Genomic DNA, 18,393 nt, shown 5'->3' with positions numbered 1-18,393 from the left:
ATACTGTTGATGTTTCCATGTTGCTTTAGTAGAGGCACAAGTTAACATCCACAGCCAGAATAAGACACCTACTTCACCTCTTCTGGAAGTTGGAGATGGTGTGTCAACCAAAGGCTTGAGAACCTGGGCTCTGACTAGCCAGCGCAAAGAAAACATCCTGAAATTTAATTATATTTCAGAAAGCCTCATTTGATTTTTTCACATAACGTTAGTGCCCGCATCGGTTTTTATTAACCCTTCCCAGATTACCCGCACGTTTTTCACACTGTTTTCTCCCCCAGGTCGGGAGCTGAAGGGCCCATGGCGGATCACCCTCTTCTTTCCTCTCTCCTCCCCCGGGGAATCATTGAATCATAGAATAACCAGGTTGGAAGAGAGGATCCCGAGCCCCGGGGTGGGGGGTGGGGGGTCACCGGCAATGACCGGCCGGCGGGAGGGGCTATTTATTTATTTATTTATTTTATTTATTTATTTATTTTTCTTTGCTCCCTCGCTCCCCCCCACCCCCAGGCTCACCTCGATGCGGCGGAGAGTTAAAGCCCCGCTCTCGGCAGGGGGAGCTTTGTTCTCTCTCTCGGCTTCTTCTCGGGCACCGAGCGGCGGCTCCGCTGCGCTCCGGGAGCTGCCGGAGGGGAAGGAGGAGGAGGAAGAGGAGGAGGAGGAGGTGAAGAGGAGAAGAGGTCGGGGCGGGGTGCGGGGGGGGAACACACACCCGCGGCCAGGGCAGCCCCCGCCGCCGCTGGGATTCGCTGGGAGCGGCGACCGGGCTGCGCCTCCCCCTCGGGGGGGACACCCGGGGTCCCGCCGACCGGCCGAGCCACCCCCCGCCCTCCCCCCGCTCCGCACCGCGACGAGACTTACGGCACTTTTGTTACTTTCTCGGACTTAAATGGACATTTCCCAGGAGCGCGAGTAGCCGCTCGCCGACCGCCTTGCGCTCCCCCGCTCCTCATCATCCCGGGACGCCGCCGCCGCCGCCTTCCTCACCGACTTTCTTCTTTTTTTTTCTTCCCCCCCCCCCCCCACCCCCACTCCCTCCGCCGGGAGCGCCGGCTCGGCCGCCCGGGCGCGGAGGCAGCGGCGGAGCCCTCCGCGCTGCCCCTCGGCCCCGTCCCGGGCCGCGCAGCCACGCCGGGCGGCGCCGCGGGGGCGGAGAGCCCGCGGGGGGCCCAGAGCCCGGGGGGCGCCGAGAGCCCGGGGGGGGGGGCCGCCCGGCCGGAGCCCCCCGCGAAGCTGCCGCAGCCCCGCCGGCCCGGGCGCCGCCCGGAGCCCCTCGCCCCCCGCTGCCCGCTGCGGGTCGCCGCCCGCGCCCTGCTCCGCCGCGGCGCCCGGGGTGATGCCATGCCCCGCAACCACGGCGGAGGGGAGCGGGGCGGCCCGGCGGGGCTCTGGGCCGAGAGCGGCGCGGGGATGAGGGACGTGGAGTCGGGCCGGGGCGGGGCGGCCCGGGGAGACGGGCTGCTGCTCCTGGGCACCGGCGGCGCGGCCGCCCCCGCGGGGCTGCGGGAGGGCCGCCGCGGCAAGCAGGGCGCCCGCATGAGCCTGCTGGGGAAGCCGCTGTCCTACAGCAGCGGCCCGAGCTGCCGCCGGAACGCCAAGTACCGCCGGCTGCAGAACTACCTGTACAACGTGCTGGAGCGGCCCCGCGGATGGGCGTTCGTCTACCACGCCTTCGTGTGAGTACCGACCCGCTCCCCTCCGCCGCCCGCCCCGTCCTTCCCCCGCACGGAGCCGCGGCGCGCGTCTGCCCTCCCTTCTCCGCTCCCCGAGCATCCCTCCGGGGTCGGTCCCCAAGCATCCCTACTCCGCTCCCCGAGCATCCCCTCACCGCTCCCCGAGCATCCCTCCGGGGTCTGTCCCCAAGCATCCCTCCTCCGCTCCCAGAGCATCCCCTCTCCGCTCCTCGAGCATCCCCTCTTTCGCTCCCCGAGTATCCCTCCGGGGTCACTCCCCGAGCATCCCTCCTCCCCTCCCCGAGCATCCCTCCTCCACTCCCCGAGCATCCCTCCGGGGTCGGTCCTCAAGCATCCCTCCGGGTTCGCTCCCCAAGCATCCCTCCTCCCCTCCCCGAGCATCCCTCCGGCGTCGGTCCACAAGCATCCCTCTTTCGCTCCCCGAGCATCCCTCCAGGGTCGCTCCCCGAGCATCCCTCCTCCGCTCCCCGCGCATCCCTCCGGTGTCGCTCCCCCAGGGAGCCCCGGGAGCCCCCCGTAAAGCGCCCGGGGCGGCAGAGCAGCCGCTGCCACCTGCTGCGCGGCGCTCCGCGGGCGACGGGAACTCCTCGCAGCCCTTGCTGGGAAGCGATGGAGGGGAAGCTTGGGTTACTCGGCAGAAGGAGCCGAGGAGGAGAGCACGGCGGGGAAGCGCGCCCCGGCTTGTCTCCCGGGCGCTTGGGGGGCTGCGGGAGCCCCGGAGACAGCGAGCGCGCTGCGCACTTTGAAAAGTTAGCGACGCACCGGAGAAGCCGCGCCGGTGCCTTTCCTTCCTCCCGCGTGTTTTTTGGTTTTGTTGGTTTTATTTTTTTCGGAGCGCGTGTGTTTCCCACCCTGCGGGCACCGTGCGTGGTTCCCACGCGTGTGCTCCCAGCGGTCCCCGAGGGATGCTGCCACGCGGGGTCATCCCCGAGGGATGCTGCCACCCGAAGGATGCTGCCACCCGGGGCCATCCCCGAGGGATGCTGCTACCCAGGGTTACCCCCCGAGGGATGCTGTCACCCCCCGAGGGATGCTGCCACCCAGGGCCACCCCCGAGAGATGCTGTCGCCCCCCGAGGGATGCTGTCACCCCCGAGGGATGCTGCCACCCAGGGCCACCCCCGAGGAAGGGTGCAGCCAGCAGCCCCTGCTGTGGCAGCGCTGTCCTCTCGTTATCTGTCGTTCCTGCGGTTTGTGTCTTAGCAAGTGACTCCTCCTGTGGCCCTCACTGTAAAAGAGCCGGTGAACAAAACGCACATCCCGTCGCATCACTCTCTGGAGAGCGGTGCTGTCACTGCGCTGGGAAACTTGTGCTGCCTTAGTGACAGGGGCTGGCCTGGGAGAGCTGTGTGAGGTCTCCAGATACCTAAAGTACCTCCAAGGCCAGTGATGCTCCTTCGTTCATTAGCAGTCCCGTATTTTTGCAGGTTTTGGTAATATTCAGGGGAAAGGCCCGACTCGGGAGCCTTTTGGATGGTTGAGCAAGATGTTCAGTGCTGTCTGGCAAGGAATCGTTGCAATGGATTGCAGTCCTAGATGAAAACATTGTGATAGATTACAGAGAAAGGATGATAAGCCTCACTGCATCAGGGATATAATACACAGTACTTTTATGATTAACTACAGAAAATATTCCTTAAAGGAAATGGAAGATAATTGAGATGCGGTAGGTAGCTATATTTCCATGTTAGTTGTCAGAATCAAGCTAGGGGTTACAGCAGCTTTGGTAAAAAACCCAGCTTCCCTGAAAGATGTTTGATAGCGTGAAGTGTTCCTCTCCCTGCATCAGAGGAATCACCAAATACTGCTTTGATAGAAGTTTTATAAGTGAAAAAAGTACTTTGCCAAAAGCATGGCAGTCCAATTAATAAGATAGTTTGTGTAAAGATTTATTTAGTAGATCAAAGTTGCTATAGATAACAAGCAGTAGAAACATACGTAATATTTTGTTGAGTAAAAGGATTGTTTTCTACTTAGATGATGTGCCCATTCTCTCTGTTTTACTGTGAAAATCTGCTCTTACAGACTGAACTTTCTTCTTGGAGGTCATTTATTTGGTACATTTTGCTGTTTGGGTTCTTACAGGTATTATCCTGAGGCAGAGATGGATGTTAATTACTGTTCTGAGAATCACTGAAGTATTTGCTAGGAATTGTCTTACTGCAGCACCTGAAGTTACCATACAAAATCCATAAATTGGAGTTTTGGACCTTTCTGATGATGAAAATCATTAAACCAAGTAAAGTTCAAATTGGAAATAAAGTTGACAAGTTTAAACCTCCCCAGAAAAAGTAAATTTTCAGAGTGAAGTCATGACACAGCGGCACTGTAAACAAGGAAGATTGCCAGCTGCGTTTAGATAATTGCCTGCATAGAAAGAGTGCCAGTTTTAATTTTTAATTGCAAATGGCAATTTTGGCAGCTGTAAATGCCAACATTACATCTTTTATTTGCGCAGATCTGTGTGAAAAAGCTCGAAACATTACTGTAATATGAAGGCACCCAGTAATAAGGACCTTTAAGGATCTGTCATTGCTACAATGTTTAATGTGCATTTCAAGTTCCATTGGATTTCAGTTTGACAGCCATCCTCATTGCCAGTCTATAATTATTTTAATGTATTTATATAATTCTGTTTTAATGACTGCTAGATATTCAGATAATGCTTTTGGTGTTTCAGGCTCAATTCTTTTTTCAGCAATCTGATCAAATATAATTGCATCTTGGAAAACATTCTTTCTTACAGAATTTTTTAAAAAAAACAACAAACAATGCCGCTATTTGAAAAAAAGTCTTGAAACAGACAAATAGGTTAGAGTTGCTAAGACATTACTAAGTACGCAGATGAGATGTCTGCTTCTACCTCTGCTAAGCTATTCTTGACTGCAGGAGAGACCGTTATAGCTCTGTACTATTTCTGTTACACGAATGGGCTCTCTGGTGTGAGACCTTCTGTGTAGATCATTGGTCTTCTGAAACGAAGCACGTTCTTATACGCAAGTTGAAGGAACGCAAGAATGGTTTCAGAGTTTCACTTTAAAGTTTTTGATCTGGAAGTTTATTTAGGTTTGCCTGATGGTTTTGAAATAAGAAGCGGGGAATTAAGCGCCAATTAGAAAAAAAAAAAAGGAACCATCCCTGCAGTGGTATTTTCATTCTCATTTCCATAGAGAAAAACAATTTAAAGCTGAGAATTATGCACAGTTAGTTCTTCTTTTCTCTTTTTGCCCTTTCAAATAAGACAGAAAAATAGGCCAGCCATGTGAGGAATGAGTGTTTTGACCTACATTCAGAAGTCAATTGTCTAGCTTATTTGTATATATAAACTTGCAAAAAGCTGAAGAAGACAGCTGTTCCCCAAACTTCTGCTGCTAGAGGAAGGACTTACTCTTCAGCAAAGGCCTTTGACTTCAGTATAGTTGTGCTGGGGGTAGAACCATACATTACATGTTTTTTGGCCCCTTTTTGTGTACTTCAGTAGTTCTTTACATGGAAGCACTAGTTAAAAATCTAAGGTCTTTACAGTAAGTTTTTTAAAAACTTTCCAGATACCATGGTCTTCTGTTCTTAATCATTCAGTAACACCAACAATATTAACACTTATAAAATCAGAAAAGAACATTCATACCATTTGTGAGTAATGAGTCAGTAACTTAAACTCCTGCTGGTAAAATATTTATGTCACACCACATCACCTACACATGGAGCATGTGCATATTTAACGTGTGCGCACTTACTTTAAAATGTGATATTGTAACTTTTCAAAAGTATTGCCTTGCAATGTCATAGGATTTCTTTCTGTTGTTGCTGTTGTTGTTTCTTAGATTATTTTGGGTTGTTTGTTTTGATAAAAATGTTATAGACATTGCCTTAGAATGATCAAAGGGGACTTCCAGATTTCTTGCAATTTTAACTCTGGGTATCATCTTCAGTTGTCATAAGGATTTTGTATTATTTTTATTCTTAGTTGACATTCTCAAAAAGATGACTCGAGAAGTTCAGGAAAAAAAAGATACTACGCTTTGATATTGTTTATAGTGGTAAGATATAATTATTTGCATAATTTTCCAAATGTAACATGTTGGATTTATTTCAGGAATAATAAAAGTATCTGTTTCTTACTGACTTCTTTGTAATATATTCCATGCCAAAGTCTTTAACGTTTGTTGGGGGGATGTCCTTCGCTTTAGAAAGTCACCACCTTTGCTCTGGAAGTTTCTGAATCACAAATTGCAGGGCTGGATGTGTGCACAAGGGCAGTATCACTTTGCATGACCTGTACTGATAGGTTTCCACTGGCATCCTCTGTTGACTGTTGCTGGAGACAGTAGGTTCAGTACTAGGTGAATTGAAAAGCCTGTATAATGATGTTCTTGTCCTTTGTGCTATTGATGGAAAGAGGGCTGAAAAATTATTTCTAAAAAAATTCTAATGATGCCCACCAAGATTTAACTAGCTATTTTAGCTTTCTGTATCTCCCAGAAAGGACATAACTGATCGGGTCAGATAACTGTCGAATAGCAGTGTCTGCATGTGAGCTAGCAGCACTGCAGGGAGGTTCCACACTGTTTAAAAAACAATAACGTGCAACAGCCTAAATACTTGTTTTTTCTTCTACTATTAGAAAGTAGGAGAAATTATTTTATCTCTTTGCTTTATTCATCTCAAGGCATGTAATGAATTCCAGGTGCACTCTAAGTAAATCTGTGGCTTAAATCTTTTCAAACACCATTTCAGAGTCAGGGTCTTATGTTGTCAGGATAACAATATATTTTTACATGTGCTAACAAAATAACAGCTGATTTACAAATAATTGGATTGACAACATAAATGATGTGGCCAAGCAAATTTTATTAGGTACTAAGGAGGTAAAAAATTAAACATCTTTGTAATTTCTGTTCAAGTAGTTGTAGGCACCTGTTAGATCACCCTCTTATCAGACTGAACAAGCTCAGCTCCTTCAATTTCTCTGTGTTAGACACAAGCTTGAGGGTTCTGACTACCTTGCTTGCTCTCCTGCTTCTCTTGCAGCTTCTGCACATCTGCGGGGAACACAACTGGGTGCCATAGGGTGAGACCATGTTGCGTAGAGGAGAAAAATAACTTTCTTCAGCCTGATGGCCCCAATCCCCTAAGGTGTCTGTATGCTTCTTGCTTTATTTCTGATGAGAGCATACTGTTGGCTTGTACTCAGCCTGCTGTGTCTGCAGAAACACTGAAGACCTTTTTGGTGGAACCGCCACCCAGTTGGTTTTGTTCTGCAAAAACCCAGATGGGTTTGTTCTGCACCAGATTCAGATCTCTGTTTTTCTCTTTATTGTAGTTCATAGGTTTTTAGGTTCACGTCCTATGTTTTCTTGTACTATTTCAGTCACTGTGCACTGACCATTGAGGTGCAGATATGAATCTTTAAAACCGCTTGCACTTTTACTGTGATTGGCAGAGAATGTGAAATGGTCAACAGTGCTTCATTTCTTCTCTTTCCTGGTGTTGTTCATGGACAGCATTCCCCTCCTGGAACCCTGTCATGGGCAATACATAACACCTAGCTTCTCTTTTATCATTTGTTTTTTGCTGGAGAGCTATTGCCCATCAATGGATTTTGAGTAGATAAGTATCAGGAATGTTTATCATGTAATATTTCCCTTAGTAGGTAGATGTGTGCTTACCTTAGTGGAGTACTGCTTCATGTTTTATTTTTTGAGGCTCAGTCTACTGAATTTTCTCATTTGTTCTGGCCTTGCTTTCTGACTCTGAGTAGTGGTTCAGGGGAAACAACTAATTTGTCATAAAAATCAACGGCTTCGGTATCCTAGAAAGAAGAGAACATAAGTTTTTTTTTGAGAAAGAGTCACCAACACCTGAACTGGTAAAAGTTCATTGACGTGGACTATCTTCTATTTGTCATTAAGTTCAAGTGGGATTAGGAATTGTGTATGTTGTTAGGAAGGTGAATATTATCTTAGATTAGCGCTTGGGTTTTTAAGGTTTTAAATAAATGTACAACCGTCGCACGCAGGGTCTTCTCCATCTCCTCCCAGCCTTTAAGCATGAAGTGAGATAAGAGCTTTCTTCATAATTATCTTTTTGCTCCAATTTTTTCAATCATGCAAAAAGCACACAATTAGCATTATATTTGGGAGTGAGAGTGCTACCGTAGATCTGTTTTATTTTGTGTGCTGGTATTGGGCAAGACATTTCTTGTCTTTCTTACTGAGGATCTTGTGTGGTGTGGGGACTCTACATGGACTCTCTGTGACTTCATATGGTGAAAGATGTTGCCTGAAATTATACATGTTGTCCAGGGGTTGGATGATCTCTGTATAAGTAGTGTGGCATTAAATGTATACTGAATCAAAGGAATAGTTGTTTTAGAGGATGCAAGAAAGATTTTAATTTCCTGTAAGACAGTATTTAAGTGACAGACTTCCAGAGTAGGCTCTAGATGATGGCTTAATGAGCTTAGACACCTCTGTTTTTTTCTGCCGGCATTTTTTAGGCCTCTGTGGTATTTGACTTTTGAAAGTAAAAATAAAAGTCATGATACCTATACAGACTTGATGCTTTTTCCATGCTCCAAATCTAACTGTGTTTTTACTGTTGTTGTTCGCAGCTTAATTAAGTTTCCTGAGTTGGATGGAAGTACAATTGAACTAATATTTTTGCAAGACTTGCAAATAATTTCTAGTATCAACCAAATGGAATACCAATGATCATTCAGTCATCAGTAGTAATTTCTCTATTCAGGAGAATAGACATCACTAATATATTTACCAATAATCATAAAAATGCAGTAAAGTTTTTCATAATAGTTTCAGTGGAGAGGAAAAATACATGGTTTGTAACTTTATCAACCTTGATGGAGAAAATATATGGAAGGAAAACATTTTATTCCTAGATAATGTAAACTCCTGACATTGCAAATAAAGCTTACTGCTGTAAGGTAGTTGTTTCTTAATAATTCAAAGGTTAAACTTAATTGCCAGGTGTTTAACATTTTTATATGGTTCGTATTTCCATTACCATGAATGTCTGAAGAAAATCAATGAAAGCATAAAGGATACTATCGAATGAAAAATATTTAACATTTATACATAGTAGACGTTGTTTGCTACATTATTCCTAATGAGGCAGATGTTTACTCTTAAAATAAATGTTACTTTTTCCTTTTGCAAACCATTAAACAACAGAGCATGCGTTCTGGCTTTTTTTTTAATTAACGCTAGTGCATTGAGATTCATCTCTAAGTACCTGTTACGTAAACTATGCAGAGTTAGGGGATCGTTGTATCTTGTTTTTTATTTCTGCTTTCTCATTTTCTCTGTGAGATTGTTTTTTAAGTTTGGTTTACAGATTTCCTGTAAGAGAGCAGGTGCAGATTACCCAAGAGATTGCCACCACAGTCAGTTAAGGTAGAACATTCATCAGCTGTACAGTTTATCTATTGCAAAATAATTTTCAGCAGTTGCTGTACTCATGTGCAACGTAAATGTCCTTTAAAGATATTAATTAAAAGTTCAAATTCTGTCTTACAGGTCAGCTGCTTTTACAAGGCATATTTTCACATTTCTGTTGAGCATTATATTTATCTCGGGGTAGCTGTCTGAGTTGCAATGTAATTGCATTACAGGAAGCTCAGCAAAACGTTCGTCACTTTGGGCATGAATGTGTAGTTTCAGGCAGCGTCTTCTTCTTGAAATACCGTGTTTACTTCTTAATATATACAGACTGGTACAGTGATTCAGAGGTGGACACAGTCCTCCAGCTAGACGTATCTGAATTTCTCAGTTTGGCCTTCACCCAAAAAGATCTTCAAACATAAATGTGCATATTTTCCTCCACAGAGATGGACATAAATATGTATGTAAGCATTTTCTTGAGGAGTGAATGATTTTCGAAGGCATGGAGTACCTGCAGCTTCCTTTCATTATTCTATTGTGCATTCAATGGGTAATTCACTTTCTTCTCCTCGTTTGTATAGAATGAAGTTTAACAAGTGAATCATGCTCTTAAACTGATTAGAAATAATGAACAAAGGAAGTTCTGTACCTGCCCACTTCTTGATTTAAGTAGTATATTCCTGTTTGTCTTGGCTTCCTTCTTGCTTTGAGACTCCCTAGCTCCACAAAGCAAACATATTACACCTTTCAAGACTTATGTAGATTTATATTTTATTGTAGTCATTCCCAATATCAAACGGTAGTAAAAGAATGGTGCCAGGAGTCAAGTGTAACAAAAGCAAGAGAGTAAAATCTTTCTGCTTTGAGAGGAAAAGAAAATCTACCAAACACATTCAGATGCTTCCCTAATTCACAAGTGTCGTAGATTAGAGCATCTGCACACACCCTTTTGAGGTCATTCAGTCAGAAATAGCATCTAACTTCTCCTAGAGCTTTAAATGTAATTGCTTTCTCCAGCCTAAGCTCATCTATAACCACGGTATCTAAGAATTATCCATTAGAAGCAAATGCACAAATCTTCCTCTTCCAGGCTCTCTTGGCAGGAGTGCACTTAGAAGTTACTGCTGGGGCCTTTCGAAATAAGTGAAAGGATCCTGACATACTTGAGAGGGCCTTCTGTGGGAAAATTAGGATGAAATATTGTTTTGGATGCATTTCTGTAAGTAGTGGGAGTGGAGGGCCACTCGTCATTGGCAGTGAGCGTGGAAATGCAGGTCGATCTCCTGAGGATACAAGTCTGTATCAGTAACCATGTCTTTTCAATGGCAAAACTGCTGTGTCTTTGGAGAAAGGCACGTGCTGGCTCATTCGAAGCTGGCATGGGGAGGCTGGAGCAGCGCCTGCACTGCTGCCAGGGCTGGCGAGCAGGGGATGTCCTCTTCCCTTCAGGTGGCCCAGCACCACAGAATAAGCATCACTGTGTTGCCAGGAAATCACACAGCGAACTCATTGCCTTGAAAAACTCTTCTACATCCAAGAAAAGTTATGCTGACTGACGTTGGAAATAGTCTTTAAAATCATTAGGAGGAAAGGAATCTCTCTCCTCTCATCTCTCTGCAGTTGCTACTTTCTTGTAGAGTCGGATTTTTTTCTTGTGCATCAGATGAACCATTGCCACAGGAAGGAAGACAGTCTTGCTTTTAACTGCTCTTTGCAAAAGTATATGTATGTGTGGCAGGAAATGTAAAGCACTGCACGAATGAGCTACTTGCAGATATCTGTGCAACAGGGAGGAAAGAAGAGACTGTGCTGGCAGTTGGAGGTTTTTTCTTAGGCTTGTCCCTCAGATCCTTGTGAAGTGCAATTGGGAGGTAGGACTTAGAATCATAGAATTCTTTAGGTTGGAAAAAAATTTCAACATTGTCAAGTCCAACCCTAAATCTGTCACTGTCCAGTCCTCTACTAAACCATGTCCTTAAGTGCCACGTCTGTACTTCTTAAATACCTCTAGGGGTGATGACTCTACAACTTTCCTGGGCAGCCTGTTCCAATGCTTGTCAACCCTTTCTGTGAAGTAGTTTTACCTAATATCCAATCTAAACCTCCCATGGCACAACTTGAGGCCTTTTCTTCTTTTCCTATTACTTGTTCCTTTGGAGAAGACACAGACACCCATCTCCCTACAACCTACTTTCAGCCTTCTCATGCCTTTGGCCACTAGAAATATTAATTAAATGTTTTGGGTTTTTTCCAAGGAGGCTTCAGTACACTTCCTGTGCAACAGTAGCTAGTTGCAATAAGTACGCATGTTCTGGAGTGATTTATTCCATCACTAGTCATTTAATCTGTGGATGTTTCTCTCTTCAAGATGTCCCAACTGCATCTGTAGACTGAAGATGAAGCAGAATTTAGAATAGAAGAGGAACAGCTTTGCTAATGTCTGTGGGTGTTGTAAATTTTTATATAATAGAACAGTTTGTTCAAACAGACATAGTTCTTTCCCCTTAAGCTTAGAAACAATAGATTTCATTTGGTGATTGGAGGTACTGTGTGGAAAGAAGTTGGGCTTCCTCAGAGGTCATGCATGACTGCTGACTAAACTCGTGATTTGGCATCTGCAAATAATCTATTTGCTGGGGTATTGGAATCAAGAGGTTATTGTAGGCAGGGGTGAGGCAGGTGATGATCCTGCATTACAAACAATCTGAAAAGAATTTTTATTTTCATCCTGAAATGCTTGTAGACATACTTTTTAGTGGTATTATTAATAGTTTCATGCACTTAAATTGTAATTATTTGAAATCATCAAACTGAGCATTGGTAAAAGCTCTCTCTTATGTTTCAATTAGAGATGATGGCAAAACTTCATCTGAATTAGAAAAATGTATGCAAAGTTTCTGAGGTTATAATTGAGAAATTCTTCTATGGAGAGAGAAAGGCCTATCTTCAAAGCTGCTGCATTATGGATATGTGAGCACTTCACATTACATTTTGCTGTTTGGAGACATTGTGAAGGGAGAATTATATTAAGAGCATTTGTGGAATTGCAGAGGCAGGAGAAATTGTCTGGGTGGGAACAAGATCATTGAGGTGAAGGAGAATTTATGAATGTCTATTTGACTGATAATGAATATTACTTTCAGGATAGAAATGTGTTTGTCTTACATTATTAATATTGTTTTAATTAGCATTTTCCCCTTTTATTTTCTCTTTCTGTAGAGAGAGAGTGCTGAAGTACTAGCATGACTCAATTTATTGCATTTATATATAAATAAAACATAGTATTGATCTTCACATTTTTCTTCCATTGAGGTCTTGACTCTGTGTGCAGACCTGAGGAAATCAGTAATATTTTTACTACAGCATGAAAATTTTATTCACTGCCTGATTGTATTTCTGACAGCTTTTCATTTGGTAAATGTTTGTGTAAATCTCGTGCTGAGATTGAGCCTCAGATAGTCTATTCCCATCTGGCTCCACTCTCTGCTGGAGTGTAGGTCACTTTTTAGCCGCTCTTGTGGGTTGTTTGACAGGCAGGGATGCTGCTGGGTGAGCACAGTGCAGGCCAATGTCTGACCTCCAGTATGGAGACATCTACACTTGGAGAAAAAACTAGGGAGGTGCTTCTGAAATTTCAGTATTTCTGAATACCCTTTAGCCTGGTGAGAAACACAATCCTCAGGGATTTTTCCTGCAGGAAGGAGTTCATTCAGTCATATTCCTCTCCAGGGAAATTCTCCTTGAAATCGTAGTTGAGTCAATGATATCCATAAAATATAAAAGATATCTAAAAATATTATAATGGAAGATTAAATTTCATTATTGCTGCTCTTCATTAATGGGAAAATTGGAGCTGAAGTAGCTCTACCAAACCCAAGTGTGATATCACACCAGTAAGTGTCAGAAGAGAAGTATTTACTTGGAAAAATCCTTTGTATGATTTTGCTTTCCAGCACTTTTTCATCTGCCTGTATCTGTAAATTACATTACCACAATGAAAGGTTGTGGCATTCTTTTTTGCTGGCCGTTATCACCAGCTTTAGGAATTAATCATAAATAATATAACTGATAGTGACTGAAATCTTGGATATATTAAGACAACACATTGACTTTTCAGATACGATCTGTATCTGGAAGATAAAATTAACTAGCAGAGTGCTCCGCATTTAAGAAATATGATCTTATGAAATTTTGATTGTGTTCTTCGTTCTTCAGGTTTATTAATCCCTGGTAGAAATGTATTCTTCTCTGTCTTGTGTGGAAAAGAGGCAAGTCTCTGTGAAATAAGACTAGAATGAAAATGATCCTGCATGAAAATGTGAACAGTTTTAAAGATTTTGAAATCTTTTAGAGACAAGTCAGTTAAGTGATCTGAGGTATATTTCGATTTTGTGAATGGGTTAGGAATACTGTGGGGGTCTACTCAACTCCAAATACTTACATTTAGCACCCTGCAATGAACCAGAATTTGCCTTCATCACAGCCTGGCGTGTATCACAGAGCTATGTCTTATGAATGCACAGGGTGTCTGCTGCATTCAGTATGTTGTGATGGCTCAGTAATAAAGTTCTGTCTTTCAGCCTTGCCTTTAAACGTGAGGCTTACTGTAATGGGTATGTGACGTTGGCAGGTTATGCAGTTCCAAGTATGGATCCCTGGATTAGTTCCAAACTGAGGGCTGCCTTGCCTACCTCTAGAGGGTGTGCAGGTGACGGCAACAAATCACTACACATACAGTTCATACTGTTTCTGGCAGGAGGGTAAAGCTGGTATCTTGCAGTCTAGCCCTTGAAATTACAGGTTATGTGTTCTAAAAAATCATTAACGCTTTTTTAGTTTTATTAAAAGCGATAATTAATGCAGAATACTGGAAAATTCTTAGAATACCTTGTGAAAATGATGACACACCCAGCCACAGCTCTGCAGATTGTCATTCACTAAAACTTCAGACTTCTTTCTTGTAACAAATGCAGGAGATACAAGTTCATGATTAAATAATACCAAGTATTTCTGTCAGTTTTATTCTTGGGAGTTCTAGTTACCTGTCTAGCTGTCTGTTAGTGTCTTAGATGCTCTGCAAACAGTGAAAATTCTTGATGGAAGAAATCTGTCTTTGCTTTTAAAATAACATAGAAAAGCAAAACAATGGCATTGGTCACCATCGTAGGCAAATGCTAATTCTCTTCTTACCTTTTTCTAAATTACCCCAGGCAATAGCATCACTGTCTTTTATTCAGGATGGTAATGCAGGCATTGTTTGAGATGGACCTTTGTCATTCCTAATATGATTTCTGTCTACCTTGTATCTCAAAGATAGGTCCTATCTGTCAGCAGAGCTCAAACTACCACTCAAACTCTTAATATTTCAGTTCTTGCAACCTCCCTCTGTCTGGTCTCAACAGTACGTTCTGAGTGCTTGGCCCTGTAGGTGTGTATGACCCCTGCTGCTCAGCTCAGAGTTAGCTCCTCTTACTGCCCAGGGAGAAAGTTATTTCTCTTAACTTTCAATAGCTGTAAGAAGCATCTGCCTAGTTAATTTTTAAATTGCATTTAAAATTGAGTAAGGAAAGGAGAAAGGCAACTTTGTATGATTTATTAAGTGGGAAAAAACAATAAATGGAACTGTTCCTTTTTGCTTGGTCCAGCAACCTCAGGAACATGTGATAGAAGTGCTGTTCATTCAACAACAAACTACTGACAGCAGAAGACTAACATGGGTGCATTTCTATCTTACTGCAACTGGAACAAACTTCAGTAAACCTGTAACTAAAAATACGGTGTATTTTTTTCCAGTCACTTTTCGAAAGTGACAGTTATTTTGGCAGATACTGAGCTGTTAGATTAGCTGGGAATTTCACTGTGTAACTATTTTATCAATGTAATTCATCACATGGTTAATGACAGTTTTCCTCCTGCATTATTTGGCTTTGTCAGTAGATACTCAGTTAGAGAAATGGATGATTGGTGGAAGAACAAGCGGAAATGCAACACCGCTTCCCAGCATGTGGCAGGGATGCGAGGATACAGATGAATTAATTGTGGTAGATACCCCAAGTCTTATGACTTTTTCTGTGGTTGGGAGCTAAAACCCCGTGAGATATTAAGTGGCTGATAAAGACTAGCAAGAATGTGGGGAAAGCAATCAATGGGATGCCCTGGGAGAACAGATTGATGTCAGTCTCATGGGTTCTTTGAAACAGGCTGTTGTCAAAATCTTAAGGCTTGACAAACATTGGAAAAGTTAGACATAAATTGGAGTAGTTTATTTGTTTTAAGGTATGATTTTATGAAGCTCCTTCTCTCAACAGGCTTCTACATCTGTATACTTTTTCAGTCTGAAGTATGGAATGGGAATGGACTTAATTAGACTAGGTGAAGCGTATTAATGTCAGCTGGTCATATTACTGTGGTATCATCACTGTGTCTTTCAGGACATTCTACCAAACTTTTAGACCCTTGTATAAAACCATGCAAATTGTTGAAAAACAGGAATAAAAAAAGAATATTATTGCTTGTGACCTAGGATGGAAGAGCAATTGAGATCTTTGCAACTGAAAGTCTCAAGTAGTTTTTCTGTCTTATCAGCTAATCTCTAGATGATAGGTGTTTAAAATTGATTAATATTGTGTCTAGGTAGGCTGAGTCAACTATGTCTGCTCTTTCATTGTGTTCATTAACATTGACCTTAGAATCTGTTGCATGCATGCACACATACAGAAAACTTCTGGTTGCCTTTTGTATTTGCCTTTTTCATGCCTCAGAGAATGCACTGGGAAAGATAGAAATGTGTGGCCTCTCCATACCATAGCATGGTCAAACCATAGCAAAACCAAAGAGAACTTACACTTTCTTGAGACCTCACCCTTGATCATATAGACACCTTTGTCTTCCACAAAGACAAAGCAAATAAGACTCTCAGCTCTTCTGTCCTGGGGGGGGAAGAAGTAAAGAAAAGCTCCATTTTAATCTTAGCAGTTTTCAGGTATTTTCTAAAAAGTCACTAAAATAAAGAAGTCAGACTTGCCTTTGAGTGGCTTTATAGCTACTCTGACAGTCAGTTTTTTCTTCTTTCAGTGGTGCCCAGTTGGTTTCTTAAGGGACTAATGATCTTTTCCTTCCTCTGCGCTCTCTGATTAATTCAAGTCCTCCTTCAGAGGACCATGGAACTGGAACCTAAGGGTTTGCTAATGGTCACCCTTGTAAGAGGACTCCATGGACATTGCTGAGGGATGAAAAGAGCACAGCTTTTATGACAGTGGTTTATTTCCTTTGAAATCCCATCAGCAGTGTGGCATTTAGCTTGCACTATTTTAAGCTTTCAGAAAACTCTCTGATGCATTCAAGCATGTAGATGTTCATATATATATATATAAAGGTGCTGACATACATTGCTGTCCCCGTTAATGAAAGCAGAGAACATGATTTATATTTATATCAAACATTAGTACTTTTGGATGGAGAAGTCGTTAGCAGGTAAAAGTGGCAGGCCAAATCCCAAAGCTGTTTACTAGCCATTAACTCCATGCTCAATCCAGAAGCTCTTACTCAAGCAAAATACCAGTGAAGAAATAGGATGCTTCATTGTTGTATTCTTGAATTTTCTAAGAGTGCAGTGTAGTGAAAAGAAAATTGCGCTTCAGTTTTATATCAGTCCTGTGTCATTGCTGTCTTGTGCAGCCTCACAAGGGATCACTTGTGCTGCATGAACTGTGGTGTGGTATGTGGAAAACACCTGCAGCTGCTGTAGATTACAATATGCTGTAGACAATGAGTTTAGATCTCTGCTTTATCTATTTGCAATGAATAACAGTGACTGCAAGTAGCAAAATACTTCTCCGTGAAAAGTAGCCATTAAAATACTGCTGCAAAGGTAACCATAGTGTTCAGAAAATGATATGGTACAAAATAACATATTTTGCTACATGTAGTTTTATTGTTCTCTTGCAGGCATGGAAATCTGGATATGTTCCTAATCTAAAATCAATAGGAAATACTTCAGTTGTTCAAACAGCTCTTAAACATATTTTAGTTTGATAGCTGATTTTATATTATGTTTGCAGCCTTTGTGCACAGCAGTGTTTAATAGCAGAGTTTGCTTCATAATGAATATAGATGAAGACTGTTCTTTATATTATCAGTCTAAAACCTCCATGTATTCATATAATGCAGTTGAGGTTAAGTTGGAATTTATTGCTGCATTACTTGACACGTAACTATCAACTAAAAGAACTCCTTGCAACTCAAACTCAAGACTTATCACATCCCATTTAGAAAAAGACCTTACAAGTTAGTTAAATGACTGCGTTAGCAGGGTTACAATGGTTCTATGGAAAAGCAGCTATTAATGGCCAGTTCTCAGTATTGGTATGGATCACGTACTTGTTCCTCCTTTAATGTTTTCTCCTTCTGACAGTTGAACTACATGATCACTGTAGGTCCCTTCTAACTAAATAGTCCTATTCTCTCATCTCCCTCTCCTCTGTCATCACTGTCTTTGTAGGCAGTGGATATCAATGACTGTAATTGCTTTATAGTTCTTAGTCTTACTGTTACGGTAGGTTTTTAACTTTCTTAAAAGGCAGCAAGTGTATGAGAATTAACCTATTGTTTTCTTTTGTGCTTTTTCTGGCATCTTTGCCTAAGTTGCTAGTTATTAATGACCACCCTTGGGGTATGAAAACAAAAATCCTTAATGTTCTCATGATGAAATACATTTTTTTTTAAAGTCTCTGGGACCAGGTTTCGTCCATTTGATTTGCACAATTTGCTTGCATAGTGTTGTGAAAAAGAAAGAGTAAATTAAAACAGCTTAACTGCATCCTCCATCACAGAGATGCTTCACAAAGAAGAGACCTGGATAAGCATGTTTTTTTGAGGGGTCATTTGTTCTATTGCCCACCTGTCCTGGACCACTTGCAAAATATAGCACCTGACATTATCTTTTGAGCTTAAGGTTAGTGACAAAGTCTCAGCATGACTTGCTTGGTGGGTCTGGGTTTATGCAAGTTCTGTGTTTGTTAGAGACATTAAAGTCTAGCTGGGAGATTCTGTCTACAGAGAGGATTCTTTATGAATTGAAAACAACCTTGCACTTATAAAGGTTTAAAAAAGGTGGTAGCTGGCAGTCAAAAATGTCACTGCTTTAGTGCACTTATCCTCGTTTGATGTTAAATCCATTCGGTAACATTGAGTTTAGAATAGTGGTTCCTTTGGCTCAAATTGCATATAGTCACAGTTGTGATGATACTCTTGGCAGGACCAGGGACAACTGCTTTGAAGCTGTTTCCTGTTTCTTCTTCC

General features: G+C 42.7%; 1 protein-coding gene across 2 annotated transcripts in view; it reads left to right on the top strand.

Moving 5' to 3' along the window:
• The first annotated feature begins 1,305 nt into the window (after positions 1 to 1,305).
• The window catches only part of KCNQ5 (potassium voltage-gated channel subfamily Q member 5), a 284,616-nt gene continuing 267,528 nt past the window's right edge, over positions 1,306 to 18,393 (top strand). For both annotated transcript variants that reach the window (XM_069851428.1, XM_069851427.1), the window contains exon 1: positions 1,306 to 1,676. In XM_069851428.1, coding sequence (XP_069707529.1) covers positions 1,342 to 1,676 — 335 coding nt within the window. In that variant the 5' untranslated portion in view covers positions 1,306 to 1,341. The remainder of the gene's footprint in view (positions 1,677 to 18,393) is intronic.

The sequence above is a fragment of the Phaenicophaeus curvirostris genome, chromosome 2 (genome assembly GCF_032191515.1).
Source record: "Phaenicophaeus curvirostris isolate KB17595 chromosome 2, BPBGC_Pcur_1.0, whole genome shotgun sequence".
NCBI classification, from domain to species: Eukaryota; Metazoa; Chordata; class Aves; order Cuculiformes; family Cuculidae; genus Phaenicophaeus; species Phaenicophaeus curvirostris.
Note: the sequence above shows the minus strand (reverse complement) of the source record. Positions and strands in the feature narration are given on the sequence as shown.